The sequence below is a fragment of the Planococcus citri genome, chromosome 5 (assembly GCF_950023065.1).
Source record: "Planococcus citri chromosome 5, ihPlaCitr1.1, whole genome shotgun sequence".
Classification (NCBI taxonomy): Eukaryota; Metazoa; Arthropoda; class Insecta; order Hemiptera; family Pseudococcidae; genus Planococcus; species Planococcus citri.
In genome coordinates this window covers 6,283,145-6,303,144 of record NC_088681.1, presented here as the reverse complement: position 1 = coordinate 6,303,144, position 20,000 = coordinate 6,283,145, and the positions used below count along the sequence as shown (strand labels likewise).

Sequence of the window (20,000 nt, the reverse complement as noted above, 5' to 3'; positions counted from 1 at the left end):
TTGGTTTGTACCAAATGGAAAAACATTTTTAAATTGATCACTTTTCAGAAAATGAATTTGGCAATATAATGAAATTTTAGTTTTTTGAAAAAAACTCAAAAACTAAGCACTCTAGAAAAAAAACTAACGACGTTATGTCGATTGGAAATTTAATTCTCTACAACTTTGAGAAGTTGACATTTTTTTGGACGCTTCCTTTCGCCTCCAGAACAATTTTGATGAAAGGTGATAACTCAAAATGTTTTCCAAACATTGAAATATTTCCTCTTTAAGTTATTATTTTTCAAAGTTTTCTTATGCTAAACGAAGGTAGGATACCGGATCTTTAAAATGAGGTGCTATTCATTTCATTCTTCACAATTAATTATTGTTGAAAATAATGTAAAAATCGTGTCTTGGTAATTGTTTATTTCGTCGTTATAATTCATCAAACTATCGAGATCATTTCTATAGTATATATACACAGCTACATACAAGCAAAACAAGTTCATCAGGCTCTCATTCAGCCCCAATTACACGTAGGAAGCTAATTTTTTTCTAATAAAAAGCCTTCGACGAGTACTTGATGCGAAACATATAGCGAAGGCCAAATTTTGAATTTAAGGGCCCCAAATTTGGGGAAAAGGGGCCTAAAATCGACATAATTTTTTTTTGGAAATACGTTTTCTTCCAAATTGCAATTTGAACTGAATTCCAAAATTTGAACCGATTTGGTTCCGTAAGGGGGTGGGGAGATATGCCAGAAAAACTCATTTTTGGGCCCCCTCCTCTAAATTTTCGAAAAATGGAACGATAATAGTAGGGGAACAACTGCGGTGGGTAATTCTCAAAAAAAAAGGTCAATTTTGATATGCATAATTTTGAAAAACAAAAATCATTTTTTTGGAAAATTTCAAGTGGGAATCATTTGTATAGGTGTCCCAGATCCCTTTTCTAGTGTTGGCCTCAATTCAATCCCCCCCACTGTGGGCCCTGACCCCCTTAAAACGGCGATAATTAGGATTCGACCCTCTAGATGTGTAATGTGTCGATTAATATGTTTTCGAGGTCGTAGAATTCGAATCTGGACCTTTTTTTTTGGTAGGGGTGGTGGTGAGGTGTGGGGAGGAGGAAAATGTCAAATTTTGCTTGTATTATTGCGTAATATCTCAACTAGCGCGATAAAAGTACAGCTGTCTGAAATTTGGACAAGTCGAAGGACAAATGAGCGCTGGACAAGCCGAAGGACAATCTCAATGTTTTTTCGTTTCTAGCTTTACTTACTGGACATAATTTGATTTTTAACATGTAATAAATGTGTACTTATAATGCAGAATAACTTCCCTTTCTCAATTATCGTTTTTGGCGGGTTCATCCGGGTAAATAAAAAGGCAAGCCGAAGGACACATTTTTTTCCACACATCAAAACTTTATAGATTAATACGATCAGAACGAGCTGTTACGTAGGTTTTTGAAAAACACGGTGCGGGGTAACATTTCTATGAGGACAGTGAACCAGTGTGCAGCCACTCACCAGAAAAAAAATGTTGGATTGGGAAGTCAGCAAAAATAATTGAAAATTGCTCTAAAATTGGCGCAAAAACTGTGAGACAGTTTTCAAATGTGAAATGTGAGCTTCCTATGGACCTATTGCAATTGCAATTTGCACAATAATGGACCTTCGTGTTCTATGATAATGAGAATGTGTCAATTTTTCCCCCAAAAAATGAAGTTCATGACACTTTATAACATTCATTTTCAAAAACATGGTGTGAGACAGGCAAGTCGAAGGACATTTGGGGTATAAAATCGAATGTACACCAATGACGGGAGGGGGGCTGGACAGCTCAATATCAAGTGTAAAATGTGAGGGAGGTGATGCTTGTATGGACAAAAAATTTTTTTTAAAAATTATGCTAAAACCATTTAGAAATTTGCTGTGGACACGAAATTTACCATTTTTTGAGAATTACCCATTTGGGGATAGTCTATACTTTTTGCTTCACAACAAGGCCATTCCGAGCACTGTAGCATTATTTGGTGCAGAGGAATTCGCTTTTGAAAAAAGTGATGCGCAAAATAAAAAAATGGATTTCCATCATTTTTGCATTGGAGTATAGAGTTGTCCCAGAGGATTGGATGGTGGGGGGGGGGGGGGTGGTACATTATTATTTATTTCTAATACAGTAAAAGCCGCTTAATGTTATAACGTTTGTTCCAGGCCAATTTAATAACACAAACCGATTGAGCAAAAAGTGATTTTTTTGCCAAAAATTTTTATATGGTCAATTTTTTACTAAATATGTTGTCATTGAACTAAAATTTCGCTAAAATTGAGAGAAAAAGTGTTGAAAATGGGTTGAAACTTCAAAAAGTGATGAAAAAAGTATTAAAAAATGATGTCAATCAGAAAAAAGTCTGAAATTTCAGAAAAATCAGGGAAAAACTGGGTGAAAAAGTGTTAATACCTAATATTTAAAAATTACATAAAAATGCAAAAAAAAGTTTGAAAATCACTTAAAAATTACATATAACATTAACCGATGCTCTAATTACAATAACCGATGGAATTTCAATGTAATGAGATATAAAAAATTGGGACCAAACCATTTTAATAACATAAAGCGATTTATAACATTAACCGTTATAATAATAAGCGGTTTTTACTGTATCATTTTATCACACATTGGGAGTAATAAAGTTACATCTCAAAAAGGTGAAATTTTACAGGAGAATGATTTTTTTTTTTTTAAAACTTGATTCATTATTTTCATCAACTTGGAGAGGAGCGGAAAGTCGTAGTTGAAGATATCAAAACTAGAAAGCTAAAGTATTTAGCTCATAAAAAACGAGAAAACGGTATTTTCATGCTAGCGGTACAGGGGAAAATCCAAGGAAGATCGACGAGAGGGAGGAAACGATCGGAGCTGTTGACAACAAACTCACCAGCCAACTCTCCCTGTAAGACCCTGAAAGAAACGATCAGATACGCTAGATACCGGCTAATATAGGTGGACATATACGCTATCTCCTGTAAAGGAGCGCGACTACGACGACGACGATCTTTCAAAAAAAGTTGTCCCAGAGAATCGGCGAGGGAGGAGGGATGCATCTCTATTCCTATTGGCATAAATGTCGAACTATTAGTGGTCTTGGATTTTATTTTGGAACTGAACAATTTTTCTCAAAACAAGTTGAATAGCGGCTATATGGCGAGAAAACCACGATTTTTTCAAAATAGTTCTTTTTTGACTCTTCCTTTCCAGGGACACGTTCGAAGTAGAACAATTTTCTGAGCAACTTTTCAATTTAGATACTGAACTCAAATAGTCAATCCCAATACCTTTATAAAATCCTCTAGAATTGTTTTTTTTGCCTTGTGGCATCCTGATACGTATTAATTAGCCTATGTACTTATTTGAAAATTCAGTCTAAAGGCAAAGTGTACAAACAGCAATCTCATGTCCCTGATCAAACTTTGCCAGTAGAATCCCCACACTCTCTTAATTTAAAGCAGTCAATTTCACTGCTTAGCAGTCACGACATTTTGCCTTTTTAAAGCAGTAGTTTTTTTTACTGCAAAACAGTGAAAAATTACTGAATTGGTCAGTCAAAATGATTTTTTACTGACCAATTCAGTAATTTTTCACTGTTTTGCAGTAAAAAAAAACTACTGCTTTAAAAAGGCAAAATGTCGTGACTGCTAAGCAGTGAAATTGACTGTTTCAAATTTAGAGAGCACCTTGTAGATTCATATGGCATCTGATAGCAAAGTCACGTCCTAAAAAGGTTACGAGTTTGCCAAAACGTTATGAGTTTGCTGGTTAATTAAGAAAAATGTTACGAGTTTGCCCCCTAGAACATTTATTTATAAATTTAAATATATTATTATGATTGTGTTCTAGGTTTAGCTCCTTAAAGAAATCACGTCTCATAGGAAGTTTATTAACTCTGTTGTGAACGGCGCGGCTTCTCGAAATTTTTACAAAACCATCATTCAATTTCTGTACCCAATTTCAATTTCAATATGTAGTTATATAAGTACCTATGTACAAAATATTGCGCCACCTTACAATTTATTTCTTGATGAAATGAACTTTTCTTCGAGTGTGTGGGAAATGTTTATTTTCTAGTAATATGTACTGTATGTATATGCTTCATTTTGATATTTATGCAGCATGTATTTTTAGTCCAGTCATTTTAGCAAAATTTTTAGTCGAACCTCGAAAAAATTGGGGGCAAGCTGAATTTCACATTATTTGTTCAGATTGGTCTCTAAAACAACCCATCAAAAGTTGCACCCCCCAACTTGACCGCTACCCCCGCAAGAGGTCATTAACCTTTGCGGATACAGGTTTTTCGGCTGTATCGCCAAAATGAAGCGTCCGAGAGGAAAAATGTTCGAAAAACATTGTTCTATGCTAAATTTCCTATCAGTATGACAAGTCCAGCTTTTCCCAAAATGGCGATTTCACCCTTACTGAGAAGGGGGTGAAATTGTCAATTTTATGAAAATTGTTTTAAAAAATGAAAATCGGCAATTTAAAACGTGAACTCGATTCACGGTAGACTCTAAAATATTTCGACCAAAGTTGCATACTGCAATTTGTCTGCTACCCCCGCAAAAGGTCATTAACCTTTGTCAATCTACGTTTTTCGGCTATATCGCCGAAATGAAGGGTCGGAGGGAAAAAAGTGATTGAACTAAAGTTATTCTACGTCAAATTTCCTATAAGCATGACCAGTTCAGTTGAAATATATTTTTCGATTTTTGGTGAATTTTTAAAAATCAAATATAGGCCAAAAATGAGAAAAAAAATCAAAATTTTTACCAAATTGAGCTATAAAGCTGAAATTTGGGACATGCCTTATTTACGACCTGCCAAATCGATTGGAAACGATTTCAAATCGTCTTGAGCAGTTCTGGAGCCTCCAGAACATTTTTGAAACTTGAAATTTCCACAAAATTTCATCAAATGAACTTAGAATGCGGAAATTCACGCTGCAATCCAATTTAAACACGCTATTAAGTCAACTGCTGGTGGGTTTGAGTCATTTTGTGGCTACCAGCGACTTTTTGAAAATTATTGGAGTCTCCAGCAGATTTTTGAAACTCAAAATTTTCATAAAATTTCATTAAAAACAGTTAGAAAGCTAAAATGTATTCTGTAAACTAATTTCAATACGCTAGGGAGTCGACTGTAAGTACATTTCAAGTCGTTTCGGAGCATCCAGCGACTTTTTGGAAATTACTGGAGCCTCCAGTAAATTTTTGAAACGTGTAATTTCTGCAAAATTTCATAAAAAGGAATAGATTTTGTGGCATTTTTTGAAAAACAGAAGTTTCTAAAAATCTGCTGTAGACTCTAAAACGGATTGAAACTGCCTGCGATCTACCTCGGAATAATGTCAAAAATAAGGTGTCTCTGTTTGGTGAATTTTTATGGAAATTTCGAGCATTGAAATATCTGCCGGAGGCTCCGGTAATTTCCAAAAAGTCGCTGGAGGCTTCAAAACGTCTTGAAATCTACCGGTAGTCAACTTCATATGCATACTGAAATTAGTTTATAGAGTGAATTTTTGCTTTCCAACTGCCTTTAATGAAATTTTAAGTTTCTAAAATCTGTTGGAGGCTCTAGTAATTTTCAAAAGGTCGCTTGAGGCTCCAAAATGACTTGAACCTACTTGCAGTCGACTTGATAGCGTATTGAAATTGGAGTACTCAGTACGCAGTCAATTTTGGATTTCCAACTCTGTTTGGTAAATTTTTATGGAAATTTCGAGCATTGAAATATCTGCTGGGGGCTCCAATAATTTTCAAAAAGTCGCTGGTGGCCACAAAATGACTCAAACCCACCAGCAGTTGACTTAATAGCGTGTTTAAATTGAATTGCAGCGTGAATTTTCGCATTCTAAGTTCATTTGATGAAATTTTGTGGAAATTTCAAGTTTCAAAAATGTTCTGGAGGCTCCAGAACTGCTCAAAACGATTTGAAATTGTTTCCAATCGATTTGGCAGGTCGTAAATAAGGTATGTCCCAAATTTCAGCTTTATAGCTCAATTTGGTAAAATTTTGATTTTTTTTCTCATTTTTGGCCTATATTTTTGATTTTTAAAAATTCACCAAAAATCGAAAAATACCTATATTTCAACTAAACTGGTCATTCTTATAGGAAATTTGACGTAGAATAACTTTAGTTCAATCACTTTTTTCCCTCCGACCCTTCATTTCGGCGATATAGCCGAAAAACGTAGCAGATTGACAAAGGTTAATGACCTTTTGCGGGGGTAGCAGACAAATTGCAGTGTGCAACTTTGGTCAAAATATTTTTGAGTCTACCGTGAATCGAGTTCACGTTTTAAATTGCCGACTTTCATTTTTTAAAACAGTTTTCATAAAATTGACAACTTTTACCTCCTCCTCAGTAAGGGTGAAATCGCCATTTTGGGAAAAGCTGCTGATAGGAAATTTAGCGTAGTACAATTTTTTTCGAACATTTTTCCTCTCGGACTCCTCATTTTGGCGATACAGCCGAAAAACCTGTATCGGCAAAGGTTAATGACCTCTTGCGGGGGTAGCGGTCAAGTTGGGGGGTGCAACTTTTGATGGGTTGTTTCAGAGACCAATCTGAACAAATAATGTGAAATTCAGCTTGCCCCCAATTTTTTCGAGGTTCGACTAAAAATTTTGCTAAAATGACTGGACTAATGACTAGAGCTCGGATTTTTATGCACATTCATAAAATATGCATTTATTTTGATCAAATATTATGACAAAATATGCACTAGCCAACGTTTCCAAAATATGACTGAAAAATGGAAAAAATTGGCAAAATAATGTGACAAGCATGCGCTTAAAATGTCTAAAATATGCATTTATGATAAAAATCCGAGCTCCAAGCATGACTATGTTGGCAACACAATTATTCAAAAGAAAAGGACCAGTCATTTGCAATACGATCTTGTTTTCCTGTAGGTAGAGGTACGGATACGGAATTTATTCCCCTATCGCTGCGATATTTGTGGTGCATTGTTTTCCTACAAAGGTGATTGGACAATACACCAGCAGCGAGAACGTATGAAGCCGTTTCACCGTCAAACCAGTGACAAACAGTTTGCTTCTAAAAGCGATTTTATTGAGCGTGGATTAACGCATAGTGAAAAGAAACACTACGAGTACAAATGCAGCACTTGTGACGCACGATTCAAGCACAATCACAGTAAATTGGAGCACGAACGCGTGCATGTGGAAGGAGCTTCTCTTGAGTGCACTGTTTGCGGAACGAAGTTTTCCTATAAAGGTAATCTCATTGCACACATGAGAGCACATTCCGGTGTGAGACGGTTTTCATGTCAAACGTGTAGCAAACGTTTTGCTCGAAAATATCATCTTACTAGGCACCAACGGGCGGCGCATAGTGAAGAGAGACCTTTCGAATGCCGCATTTGCAACCAAAAATTCAAGCAAAATTACAACAGGGCGAAGCACGAACGTATGCATGTGGAGGGCCCTCGTTTTGAGTGTTCCCATTGTGGCAAGAAATTCAATGATAAGCGCCCCTTAGCACGTCACATATCATCTAAATGTACTTAAACTTCAGTATTTAACTACATACTTATATCTAAATGTGTTTAGATTCGAATATGTTTTTTCTTTGTTTTGTTTTTGTTTCTCCAATATGAAAAAACTTGACTTTAAACTTAAGCGATTTCTTAAATACCATACAAAACCATGTTTTTCAATTGGTTTTAACCATTACTACAACCGTTTCAACATATTTTTGTACATTTTAAAAACAATAACAACTAAAAACCAATAGGTATGTTGGAAAAAATGAAAACCAATTCAACAATTTGGAAAAAAATTGAATTGAAAAAGCCGAAAACACTAACAAGGGAACCCCTTGAGGTGTCACACTCCGATTTGAACGTGACCGCGATTTTTGGAAAGAGCATAGTCATAGTCTAAAGCCCCCAAAACCAAATTTTCTGCTGTCCAAGTTCATTTTTAGATTTTTGGCGAATTTTTGAAAATTCCAAATTGACTGTTTTTGGCGATTTGTGCTTTTTTTTAAAAGTACGTACTTGATCAGTAAAAATGGTCAAAATGAATCCCAATGCTAATATTAATTACCCAAATTCATATTTCACAATTTCCAGTCATTCTGGAGCCTCCAGCGCGTTTTTCAATTTCTCCAGAATTTTGAATTTGCTCCAGAAGGCATGAATATGCAATTGGGTGGCTAAAAATCGAGTTGTGTATTATGCTCGACCGGTTTAACGAGTTAATCTACACTTGAGCCGATTTTGGGAGTGACACCTCAAAAGTGGTTTTTTGACCAGCTTTTTTCAAAATTAAAAAATCAAAAAAATCAAAAATTTCTCGTTTGTGAGGAAATTTTTGAAATTTGTGCGAATCGCAGTATTTCTTTATGAACTAACCCCAGGAGCTAAATTCTACCATTTCCAGCCGTTTTGGAGCGAGAGTGACACCTCCAAAAACCACTGTTGAGGTGTCACTCTCAAAATCGGCTCAAATGTAAATAAACTCGTTAATCGAGTCAATTCAATACACAACTCGATTTTTAGCTGCCCAACTTCATATTTACCCCTTCTGGAGCAAATTCAAAAATTCTGGAGAAATTGAAAAACCGCGCTGGAGGCTCCAGAATGGCTGGAAATTGTGAAATTTCGATTTGAGAGGTTAGTTATGGACAAAATATATCGATTCGCGCGAATTTCAAAAATTTTCACACAAACGGGAAACTTTAGATTTTTGGCATTTTTAATTTTGAAAAAAAGCTGGTCAAAAAACCACTGTTGAGGTGTCACTCTCAAAATCGGCTCAAATGTAAATAAACTCGTTAAACAGGTCGAGTATAATACACAACTCGATTTTTAGCTGCCCAACTGGATATTCACGTCTTCTGGAGCAAATTCAAAATTCTGGAGAAATTGAAAAATCGCGCTGGAGGCTACAGAATGGCTGGAAATTGTGAAACATGGATTTAGGTAATTAATATTAGTTTTGAGACATATTTTGACCATTCTTACTGATCAAGTACATACTTTTCAAAAAACACAAATCGCCAAAAACAGTCAATTTTGAATTTTCAAAAATTCGCTAAAAATCTAAAAATGAACTTGGGCAGCTGAAAATTTGGTTTTGGGGTTTTAGACTATGCTCATTCCAAAAATCGAACCAACTTTCGGTAGGTACTTGTTACATGTTGTTGGATGGTATATGCCTTAAAAACTTTAAGATAAATTTTGAACATCGATTCATGTGTAAATGGGTAGTTCTACCAATTTTACACTTTTTGTGTCCGTGTAAAATTTCACTTACAGTATGCACATGAAAAGTAATGGTGAATGGTTTTGTCAATAAAAGTTGTCCCCATCTAATCATTTTCAGGCACTACAATGAATTTAACCCCCTCCCCCCGGGCCACAGACCCCCTTATATGATCAAAAGTTCCATCGTCATGGCTGTCTCACATCTCGTTTTCAAATAGTTACATCGCTGGTTAGCAAAGAGTCGTGATGTTCTGCAATTTTGACATTCGTTTTTTTATTCCTGAAAACTACACGAAAATTACAGTATGAACACAATTCACTTCAGTGACACCTATATGCTGTGGAGTGACCTCACACCTCTGTCTTCGAGTTTTTGTTCCCTCGGCGTGGTTAATTTTCAATGCATTCCCAACGGCTCACTACTTACAAATTTTGGTGTTTGAAAATGGCAAAATTGTTTAGGTAGTTAACCAAATCTTGTCCCCTGATAAAATACTGAATCCGAACACTGCTACCCAATATAAAAACGTGATTCCATGAAAATATGGTTATTCATCTTTTGCCGATTCTTTCGTCATGGTTTCTCAGCTTCGCCATACACAAACAGAGAAAAACTGAGAAATGTTGAAAAATTATTATGTGGTGAGTACTGATACTACTTACACTAAAAAACACGAATTTAAACAATTTTACATTTATATTATCCCTACTTAATGAAGTTTTATCCACCGTCATGGGGAATGACGTTTTTTCCTTCGTCATGGAATTTATACTTTTTTGACCAAGCCGGAGAAATTTTCACCTAGAAATCCTTAAAATTCGTGGTATATTCTCAATTTAAAAATTATTTTAATTACTGAAACACATTTCTTAATTTTGTAGGTGATCAGTTCTCTCAAAAAAGACCAGTTTTGATTCGAAATTTGCAGAAAAGTCCCACATTTTCAAATGGCTCTCCCCCCTCCCCTGAGAGATATGAATTGGGCACAACACCATCAATGAAGTCTCAAGTGTATATATTAACCATTCCAACCAAAAAAAATTCTCAAAAAATTTTTTTTTTGGCGAGGAAACATACTGCAAAATTGTGTAAAATTGATAGAACTACCCAAAAATCGAAATTTGGAATTCTCAATCAATAATTTTTTTTTTTTTTTTACAAGTGATAGTTATAATGCAATTTGTCGATGATTTTGTTCAACGATGCAACCACGTCGTGGTAAATTTTTGGATCGTTTCGATAAAGTTATACACGAGCTGCGGTAGAGCTCAACATATTTACTCTTTCATATTACGTAAGCAAAATTTTTCGTTTAAATTAGCGTGGTTCTTACTTTGGTTTGCTTATTATTTCGATTACGTGAATTAACAACAGTGCTTTTGATTTTAGATCTAAATGATTACCTACTTACTATGAACCAGCATACGTTTTTATTTTTTTTTTTTCATTTTGTGCTACCTGATTTGGTTTTTTAATTTTTATCAACTCGAAAAGTATACCAGAGATGTGATTTTTTTTATATTAAGAATTCAATTTTTTTTACCAAGGTTAACATTAAGGGCCGATTCCGCATACTTTATTGCATAAGCAGCAGGCAGAATCCTTGACTAAGATTCACACGTTGCAAGTTTACTTAATTCAAGTACATTCACTTTCAAGTACTTGATCATCTCTGATCAAATAAATTTACTTGTATTTATTATTTTTCATCGTGAAACAGAATGGATAATCTGTCAATTAATTAAAAAATCAAGTTACTTGCGGTAGTTTGAATTGAATAAACTAGCAGCGTGTAAACCTTGCTTATCAGCATGCATCTTCAGATCTGGAGATCTACTGAACAGAATTAGATGAAATTTGAAATATATATACTTTGAAACAATTAAAAGAAAATGTCGGAAGCGATTTTCATTTGATTGAGTATTTTTCGCAGAATTTGAAATTGAAAATGAACGAAATTTGAACACTTTTCAATCATTGATAATTCCAAAACTATTCAAGTAATTAAAAATCCCATCCGACATTTTTTTCTAATTGCTTCATAGTATCTATATTTCAAATTTCATCGATTTTCGTCGGATAGATCTCGAGATCTCAACACTCGAAAATCAGGCGGACCGGGTATGCAATCGTGTATGCGGAATCGGCCCTTAAAGTTCCAAGATTGTGATGATTTTTTCCATAGTTTGTTCCATGACGGAATAAAGAACATGTTTAAGTTTTAACAGCATTTATTTTCAATAAAGAGTACAAATTATATGTATTTAGTTTTATAATTTTTTGCATTTTTATATCGTATAAATTAGATACTTAAACCAACTCTTAAGTATTTTTTCTTGATTTTTCTGCCCCTGAAACAAACATATCAACATTAGTAGGTTACGAGATTTTTTACTTTATTTCTTTATAAATATATACATTACACACGTTACCAATCTTTCAGTATAAGGGCTACGTAATATAAGCACTACCATTGGCAGTGGGCCCTATGTCAAACCTTTCATAAAAATTGATCTGGAGGCAAAAGGAAGCTTCCAAAAAAAATTTCATGTTAGCAAAGTTGTAGAGAATTAAATTTCCAATCGACATAATGTCGTTATTTTTTCTCTACAGTGCTTACTTTTCGAGTTCTGAGTTTGTATGGCCCCCTACAACTAAAAATAACACTTTGAGTTGGGTAGTGAGTACCCTATCTACATATATCCTGTAAAAACGCAAATGGTATAACTCAAAATTTCAAACAACAGCACAAGTTGTTTGGAGTTACAAGGGTACATCTCAAAAAACTCCGCTTTTTTTGAATAAATTTCATACATAAGTATACGAAGTGTTGACTGTTTTGAATGTTTGTATGATAGAAAGAGCCACTAGAAGTGTATTTTTTTATCGGTTTGTAACGCTTTGATACCATTTTCAATCAAATTAGGCAGGTCGATAATGGGGCATATCCTACATTTCAGCATTCTAGATCAACCTGGTAAAATTTTGATGTTGGTTCTCATTTTTGCCCGAATTTGATTTTCAAAAATTCTCCAAACCAACTTTTTTTTGGCGAGTTTGCTTTAAAATGTTTCTTATGATGTCCCCTTTAAGAAAAAAGCTGTCTCAGAGAGTCGGCGACGGCATGTGGGGATGCATCTATTCACATTGCCCATTAGCATATGACGAACTACATAGAAATATACTCATAATTGATGTACTTGTGGCACCATTTTATATACTTTACACACGTTCAGGCACCAAAATTTACGTTGTGGCACCACCAAATGGTGCCACAACGTATTTTATTTGAAATCGTGTGGAATGTCATCAGGGCACTGCCAGGGGTCGTTAGGCAAATTTTTGTAATGGTGCCACAACGACATTTAAAAGTCCCTTTTAATATACTGGTAAAATTATATAGTCAACAGACGTTGTGGCACCATTTTCAGGTCTCATTGGTTTTCGATGTATTTTTTTAGTGTGCGTAGCACACTATTGGTTTCGCTTTGAGAAATTGAAATTTCAATTGCAATGAATGTTCTCTTAAGCTATCCAACCGTTTTTTGTGCCTATTGGACACCATTTGAGAATCATTAAGGCGGAGGGTATAGATTTATTTTCATTCAATTCGGATGGGTAATTGCTGAGTAATTGCAATTTTAGTTCATTATTTTAATGCATTAAATCCTAAAAAAGGGAAAAGGGGACTTGTAGAACACCTGCCGCTCATTGTACCCTGCTATACCCCCAGTCTATTCCATCACCAGCTGTGTTTCATTGTACCCTGTTACACCCCCGGTCTGTTAGCTGTAAATTCCAAGTGGGAGTGGTTTGGTGGGGCGTTTACCAAACAAATATATTATTTTAATGCCATAACCCTCGTAGCGAAGTGGTGGCTGAGTGGTTAGGGCATGTAGGTAGGAATAGGAAATTTAGGGACCCGGGTTCGAATCCCCGTGAGGTAAGTAGGTAGGTGACAGATTTTTCGTAGGAAAATTGGATAGATAAATGCTTTGGAGTTACCTATGTAGTAGGTACATGATAATGGGGTAAAAATAATGCTGAAATTGAGTTATGAATTATGATATATTTGCTAACTAAAAATTCATTTCATTAATTTTTTGTCTACCTATAGATATAATTATAGTAAGAATTACCTTGACATGAATAATTTTCAACTTTTTACTTATAATTTAAAAATTACTTCAAAATGAGTAATTAAACTAATTTTTGTACAATTGAAACATGTAATTTTTATTAAGTATCGGGATTTAGTAAAAATTATTAAAACAAAACGATTTTTACTATTGGTACCTATAGCAAAATTTATTAAAATGATAATTTTTACTATATGATTACAGTAAAAATTATTGAATGGGATCTGGTACTTAATTGTGCTAAATACCAGTATTTAGTTAAATTTTTTTGTAAAAATTACCCATATTTTTTTGTGTAATTTAGAGGCAATGCAAATTCTTAACATAATATTCTATAAGATTTAATTCTTTTTTTTTTTTAAATTTCATTTAATGAGCCATATACAGCAACTTATCTTAATTTAGAATAAAAAGCAAGTTCTGAAAATTGGTTTGAAAATTTATAAATTTGAAGACAATAGAAATTCTAAAAAAAAAATAAATTTGAAGACAATAGAAATTCTAAAAAAAAAATAATATGAAAAATTTGTATTTAGAGACGCTGAGAATTCCAAAAATTGATTAAAAGTTCTGCAAGTTGCAGATAATGTGAACTTGAAAATTATATGAAATAAGTATTGTAATATTTATGAAGAAGATGAGAGTTCTGAAAAATGGGAGGCAATGTGAATTCCAAAAATTGAGTAAACGTTTTACAATTTGTGGACAATATGAACTTGAAAATAGAATTTGAAATTTTTTAATTTAAAGACAATAAGAATTCTGAAAAATTATTCAAAATTTGACTATTTAGAGGCAATGTGAATTCTAAAAATTGATTGCAAATTTCCTAACTCAGCAGCAATGCAAAATTCTGATGATTTATTGAAAACTTTATGAAATTGTAGCGATGGGGAATTCGGGAAATTGATTTGAAATTTTGTAAATTTTAAAACAATGCAAACTATGAAAAACAACTAGAAATTTCTTAATTTAGAAGCAATACAAGCTTATAAATTATTCTGAAATACCTATTGTAATTTGGAAAATATGAAAACACTGAAAAACAATTATTATTTTGAAGCAGTGAGAGTTTCAAAAATTCTCATCACTGTGACATGGTTGATTCACTTATGCACTACCTAGATGTAATAACGGTTATAGCTGTAGAAAAGGCAGCTAGCTACGCACACTTTGCAGCTAAGCTTTGCTTAGCTGTCTAGTTGTAAAAATGCGTTGTAAAATGTTTCGATTAGATGGCGCTGTTGCTTATACCCTTAATCATCACTCTATACTCATATAATATAGAGGCACAAGTTGGTTTTTATTAATGAATAATCCATTGCCAGAAAAATGCTCGCGTAAATGACTAAGTTTTCTTCACTTGCTACCTGGTGCCACAACGACGTTCAACTAAATGGTGCCATAACGTTACAAAAGTAGATGTTGATATATATAAGTGGTCTTGGAATTTAGTGAGGTTGCTCTAGTCGATGCAGAATCTCGAAAGCTACATTTTGGAACTGAACAATTTTTTTCAAAACAAGTTGAATAGGGGCTACAGCGAGAAAACCACGATTTTTTCAAAAACAAATTTTTTTTACTCCTCCTTTCCAGGGGCTCTTTTGAAGCCAAAAAATTTTCTGAGTAGGTGACTTTTCAATTTAGATACTGAACTCAAAAAGTCAATGCGTTCATAAAATCCTCTGAATTTTTTTTTTTTTTTGCATTATGGTACCCTAATACGTATTACATAGGTATATGATCTTATGATTGTGTACTGGGTTTAGCTCTTCAGAGAAATCACGTCTCATAGGCACTTAATACAAAAGGCCCAATATTGCGCAACCATACAATTAATGTTTTGATAATACGCTTCATTTTGATATATTTATGCAGCGTGACTAGAGCTCGGATTTTTATGCACTTGAAAAATAATTTTCTATGCATAAAATATGCATTTATTTGTATGCCCTTATCCATCAAAATATGCACTTCTACGAAACATCAATATGGGTATCTATTGAATAATCAATTTTCGGTTAACATACAAATTGCTTCAACGTGATAAGAAAAAATTGAAAAATTGTTTTTCCCAAATTTTTTTTCGAGTTTTTTCATTTATAATGAAAAATAGTACTGAAAAAGGATTTTTTAGCCAACGTTTCCAAAATATGACTGAAAAATGGAGAAAATTGCCAAAATAATATGACGAATATACCCTTAAAATGTCTAAAATATGCATTTATGATAAAAAAAATCCGAGCTCCAAGCATGACTATGTTGTCAACACAATTATTTAAAAGAAAAAGACCTGTCATTTACAATACGATCTTGTTTTCCTGTAGGTAGAGGTACGGATACGGAATTTCTTCCCCTATCGCTGCGATATTTGTGGTGAAATGTTTTCCTACAAAGGTGATTGGACAAGACATCAGCAGCGACACCGTACGATGCCGTTTCACCGCCGAATCAGTGACAAACAGTTTGCTTCTAAAAGCGATTTTATTGAGCGTGGATTAACGCATAGTGAAAAGAAACACTACGAGTACAAATGCAGCACTTGTGACGCACGATTCAAGCACAAACACAGTAAATTGGAGCACGAACGCGTGCATGTGGAAGGAGCTTCTTTTGAGTGCACTGTTTGCGGAACGAAGTTTTCCTATAAAAATAATCTCGTTGCACACCTGAGAGCACATTCCGGTGTGAGACGGTTTTCATGCCAAACGTGTAGCAAAAGTTTTGCTCGAAAATATCATCTTACTAGGCACCAACGGGCGGCGCATAGTGAAGAGAGACCCTTCGAATGCCGCATTTGCGACCTAAAATTCAAGCAAAATTACACCAGAGCAGAACACGAACGTGATGCCCATGTGGAGGGCCCTCGTTTTGAGTGTGCTCACTGCGGCATCAAATATAGCAAAAAGTGGTTACTAGACAAGCACATATCATCTAAATGTAGGACTAAATGTAGGAACTTAAATTTCAGTATTTAACTATGCATTACCTATAAGTATTTAAGTGTGTTTAGATTCGAATGTGTTTTTTCTTTGTTTTTTTTTTTTTTTCAATTTGAAGAAACTTGACTTTAAACTTGAGCGATTTCTCAAATTCAGCTTATTCTTAGAGATTGGCACAGTGTCGCATTAGGGCTTTCGTGAGCCCTAGTCCCTAATTTCAAAATTTTCGTGCCTCCACCCCCTCCCCCCAAAAAACAATCCAACAAAAATGTTTCACCCAATTTTTTTTAGCAGGGCTTAAAACCACCGAAACCAAATAAAACCATCATATAACCATGTTTTTCAATTGGTTTTAACCATTACTACAACCATTTCAACTTCTTTTTGTGAATTTTGAGTACAACAACAACAACAACAAAAAACCAATATGTTGGAAAAAATGAAAACCAATCCAAAAGCAACAATTTAAGTAGAAAAAAAAATTGAATTGAAAAAACCGAAAACGCTAACAAGGGAACCCCTTGAGGTGTCACACTCTGATTAGAACGGGACCGCGATTTTTGGAAAGAGCAGTAGTCTAAAAGCCCCAAACCTAATTTTCAGCTGCTCAAGTTCATTTTTCGATTTTTTGCGAATTTTTGAAAATTCAAAATTGAGTGTTTTTGGCGATTTGTGCTTTGTTTTTAAGGTACGTACTTGATCAGTAAAAAAGGTCAAAATAAATCCCAATACTAATATTAATTACCCAAATCCATATTTCACAATTTCCAGCCATTCTGGAGCCTCCAGCGCGATTTTTCAATTTCTCCAGAATTTTGAATTTGCTCCAGAAGGCGTGAATATGCAGTTGGGCAGCTAAAAATCGAGTTGTGTGTTATACTCGATCTGTTTAACGAGTTTATCCACATTTGAGTCGGTTTTGGGGCGGACGCCTAAAAAGTGAATTTTTGACCAGCATTTTTCAAAATTAAAAAGTCCAAAAAATCAAAAGTTTCCCGTTTGTGTGAAAATTTTAGAAATTCACGCGAATCGCTGTATTTTGTCCAAAACTAACCCTCTAATTCCGAATTACACAATTTTCAGCCATTCTGGAGCCTCCAGCGCGATTATTCAATGTCTCCAGAATTTTGAATATGCTCCAGAAGGCGTGAATATGCAGTTGGGCAGCTAAAAATCTAGTTGTGTATTGTACTCGACCTGTTTAACGAGTTTATTTAGGTACATTTGAGCCGATTTTGAGAGTGACACCTCAAAAGTGATTTTTTCACCAGCTTTTTTCAAAATTAAAAAATCCAAAATTTCAGGTTTGTGAGGAAATTTTTGAAATTTGTGCGAATCGCAGTATTTCTTTAAGAATCAACCCCTGGAGCCCAAATTCTACCATTTCCAGCCGTTTTGGAGCGAGAGTGACACCTCCAAAAACCACTCTTGAGGTGTCACTCTCAAAATCGGCTCAAATTTTGTGGATAAACTCGTTAAACCGTTCAAATAAGAAGAAGTCTCTTTTCTTTTTACCGACCTATTTAAATGACCTGTTTTCTAATGCCTTCTTCTTATTTGAATTATTCTCACCGGCCTAAAAGTAATTTCCTCGCAGGTTGCCTACCTGTACTTCGTCGTTAAACCGGTCGAGTGTAATATACGACTCGATTTTTAGCTGCCCAACTGCATATTCACCCCTTCTGGAGCATATTCAAAATTCTGGAGACATTGAATAATCGCGCTGGAGGCTCCAGAATGGCTGAAAATTGTGTAATTCGGAATTAGAGGGTTAGTTTTGGACAAAATACAGCGATTCGCGTGAATTTCTAAAATTTTCACACAAACGGGAAACTTTTGATTTTTTGGACTTTTTAATTTTGAAAAATGCTGGTCAAAAATTCACTTTTTAGGCGTCCGCCCCAAAACCGACTCAAATGTGGATAAACTCGTTATACAGATCGAGTATAACACACAACTCGATTTTTAGCTGCCCAACTGCATATTTACGCCTTCTGGAGCAAATTCAAAATTCTGGAGAAATTGGAAAATCGCGCTGGAGGCTCCAGAATGACTGGAAATTGTGAAATGTGGATTTGGGTAATTATTATTAGTATTGGGACTTATTTTGACCATTTTTACTGATCAAGTACGTACCTTTAAAAAAAAGCACAAATTGCCAAAAACAGTCAATTTTGAATTTTCAAAAATTCGCCAAAAATCGAAAAATGAACTTGAGCAGCTGAAAATTAGGTTTGGGGCTTTTAGACTATGCTCTTTCCAAAAATCGCGGTCCCGCTCAAATCGGCGTGTGACACCTCAAGCGGTTTCCTTGTAAGAAGTTGTGTTCTTTGGAGAAAACCATAATCACAAGAACCATTTCAATGAATTTCAAACCAAAACCATAACCAATTTATAACCAATTAATGAAATAGTTCTTTTTGGTCCCGTAATTTTTTCAATTTTTCTAGATCAGTTTTTTTTTTTGTCTCAAATAAGCTTTTAGGTAGTCCAGTTTATGTACTCGTACCTTAATTTGTTTTCCAATAAATTTTTTAATTGGGTTTTTGAAAAAAATTCAATGTAATTTGAAAATTTAAAATGGTTTTACCAACTTTCGGTAGGTACCTGTTACGTGTTGTTAGATGGGATACGCCTTAAAAACTTAAAGATAAATTTTGAACATCGATGCATGTGTGAAAATCGAAATTTGGAATTCTCAATCAATGAAATTTTTTTAAATTTTATTTTACAAGTGATAGTATAATAATGCAATTCGTTGATGATTTTGTTCGATGCTACAACCACGTCGTGGTAAATTTTTGAATCGTTTCGATAAAGTTATACACGAGCTGCGGAGAGCTCAACATATCTATACTCTATTATATTACGTAAGCAAAATTTTTCGTTTAAATTAGCGTGGTTCTCATTTGTCTTGTTTTTTACATTACGTGGATGCACAAGTGTGCTTTTGTTTTTAGATCTAAATGATTACTATTTTTTTTTCATTTTGTACTAGGTACCTGGTTTTATTTTGTTTTTTAATTTTTGTAAACTCGAAAACTATACCAGAGATGTGATTTTTTTAAATTAAGAATTCAGTTTTTTTAAAATCAAGGTTAACATTAAAGTTCCAAGATCTTGATTTTTTCCATGGTTTGTTCCATGATTCAATAAAGAGTACAAATTATATTTAGATTTATAATTTTTTGCATTTTTATATCGTATAAATTAGATAGATAAACCAACTCTAAGTAAGTATTTTTTCTTGATTTTCTGCCCCTGAAACAAACATATCAACAATAGTATTAGTATTTAGCAGTACAAATATTCCGTTACGAGTTTATTGTATTTTATTTCTTTGTTACTTAATAAAAATCTAATCAGAGTGAATTACAGAATCTCTCAATTCGATATAGTCGGTTCATTTTTTTGAAGTTTTGCGATTTTCTGGACAATTCAGTCAAGTTTTCAAAAATGACTTCGTGCAAAATGCCACTTTTACCCAATTTTTCTGGAGGTCACGTATTATTTCTCAAAGAATTTCTCCCTTTCAGCCTACCTTCGCAAATAATGAGGAAAATATTTTGCGTGACTGCGACAATTTCAATCGATATAACTGCGACGCTAATCTCCCGTTACCTCTTTTCCTCTTCCTTCGA

General features: G+C 34.2%; 1 protein-coding gene across 1 annotated transcript in view; it reads left to right on the top strand.

Annotated features, from left to right (window-relative positions):
* Positions 1-7,589, top strand: part of LOC135849107 (zinc finger protein 37-like) — a 58,462-nt gene extending 50,873 nt beyond the window's left edge. The window contains exon 10 of the mRNA XM_065369346.1: positions 6,957-7,589. Coding sequence (XP_065225418.1) covers positions 6,957-7,574 — 618 coding nt within the window. The 3' untranslated portion in view covers positions 7,575-7,589. The remainder of the gene's footprint in view (positions 1-6,956) is intronic.
* Positions 7,590-20,000: the final 12,411 nt, after the last annotated feature.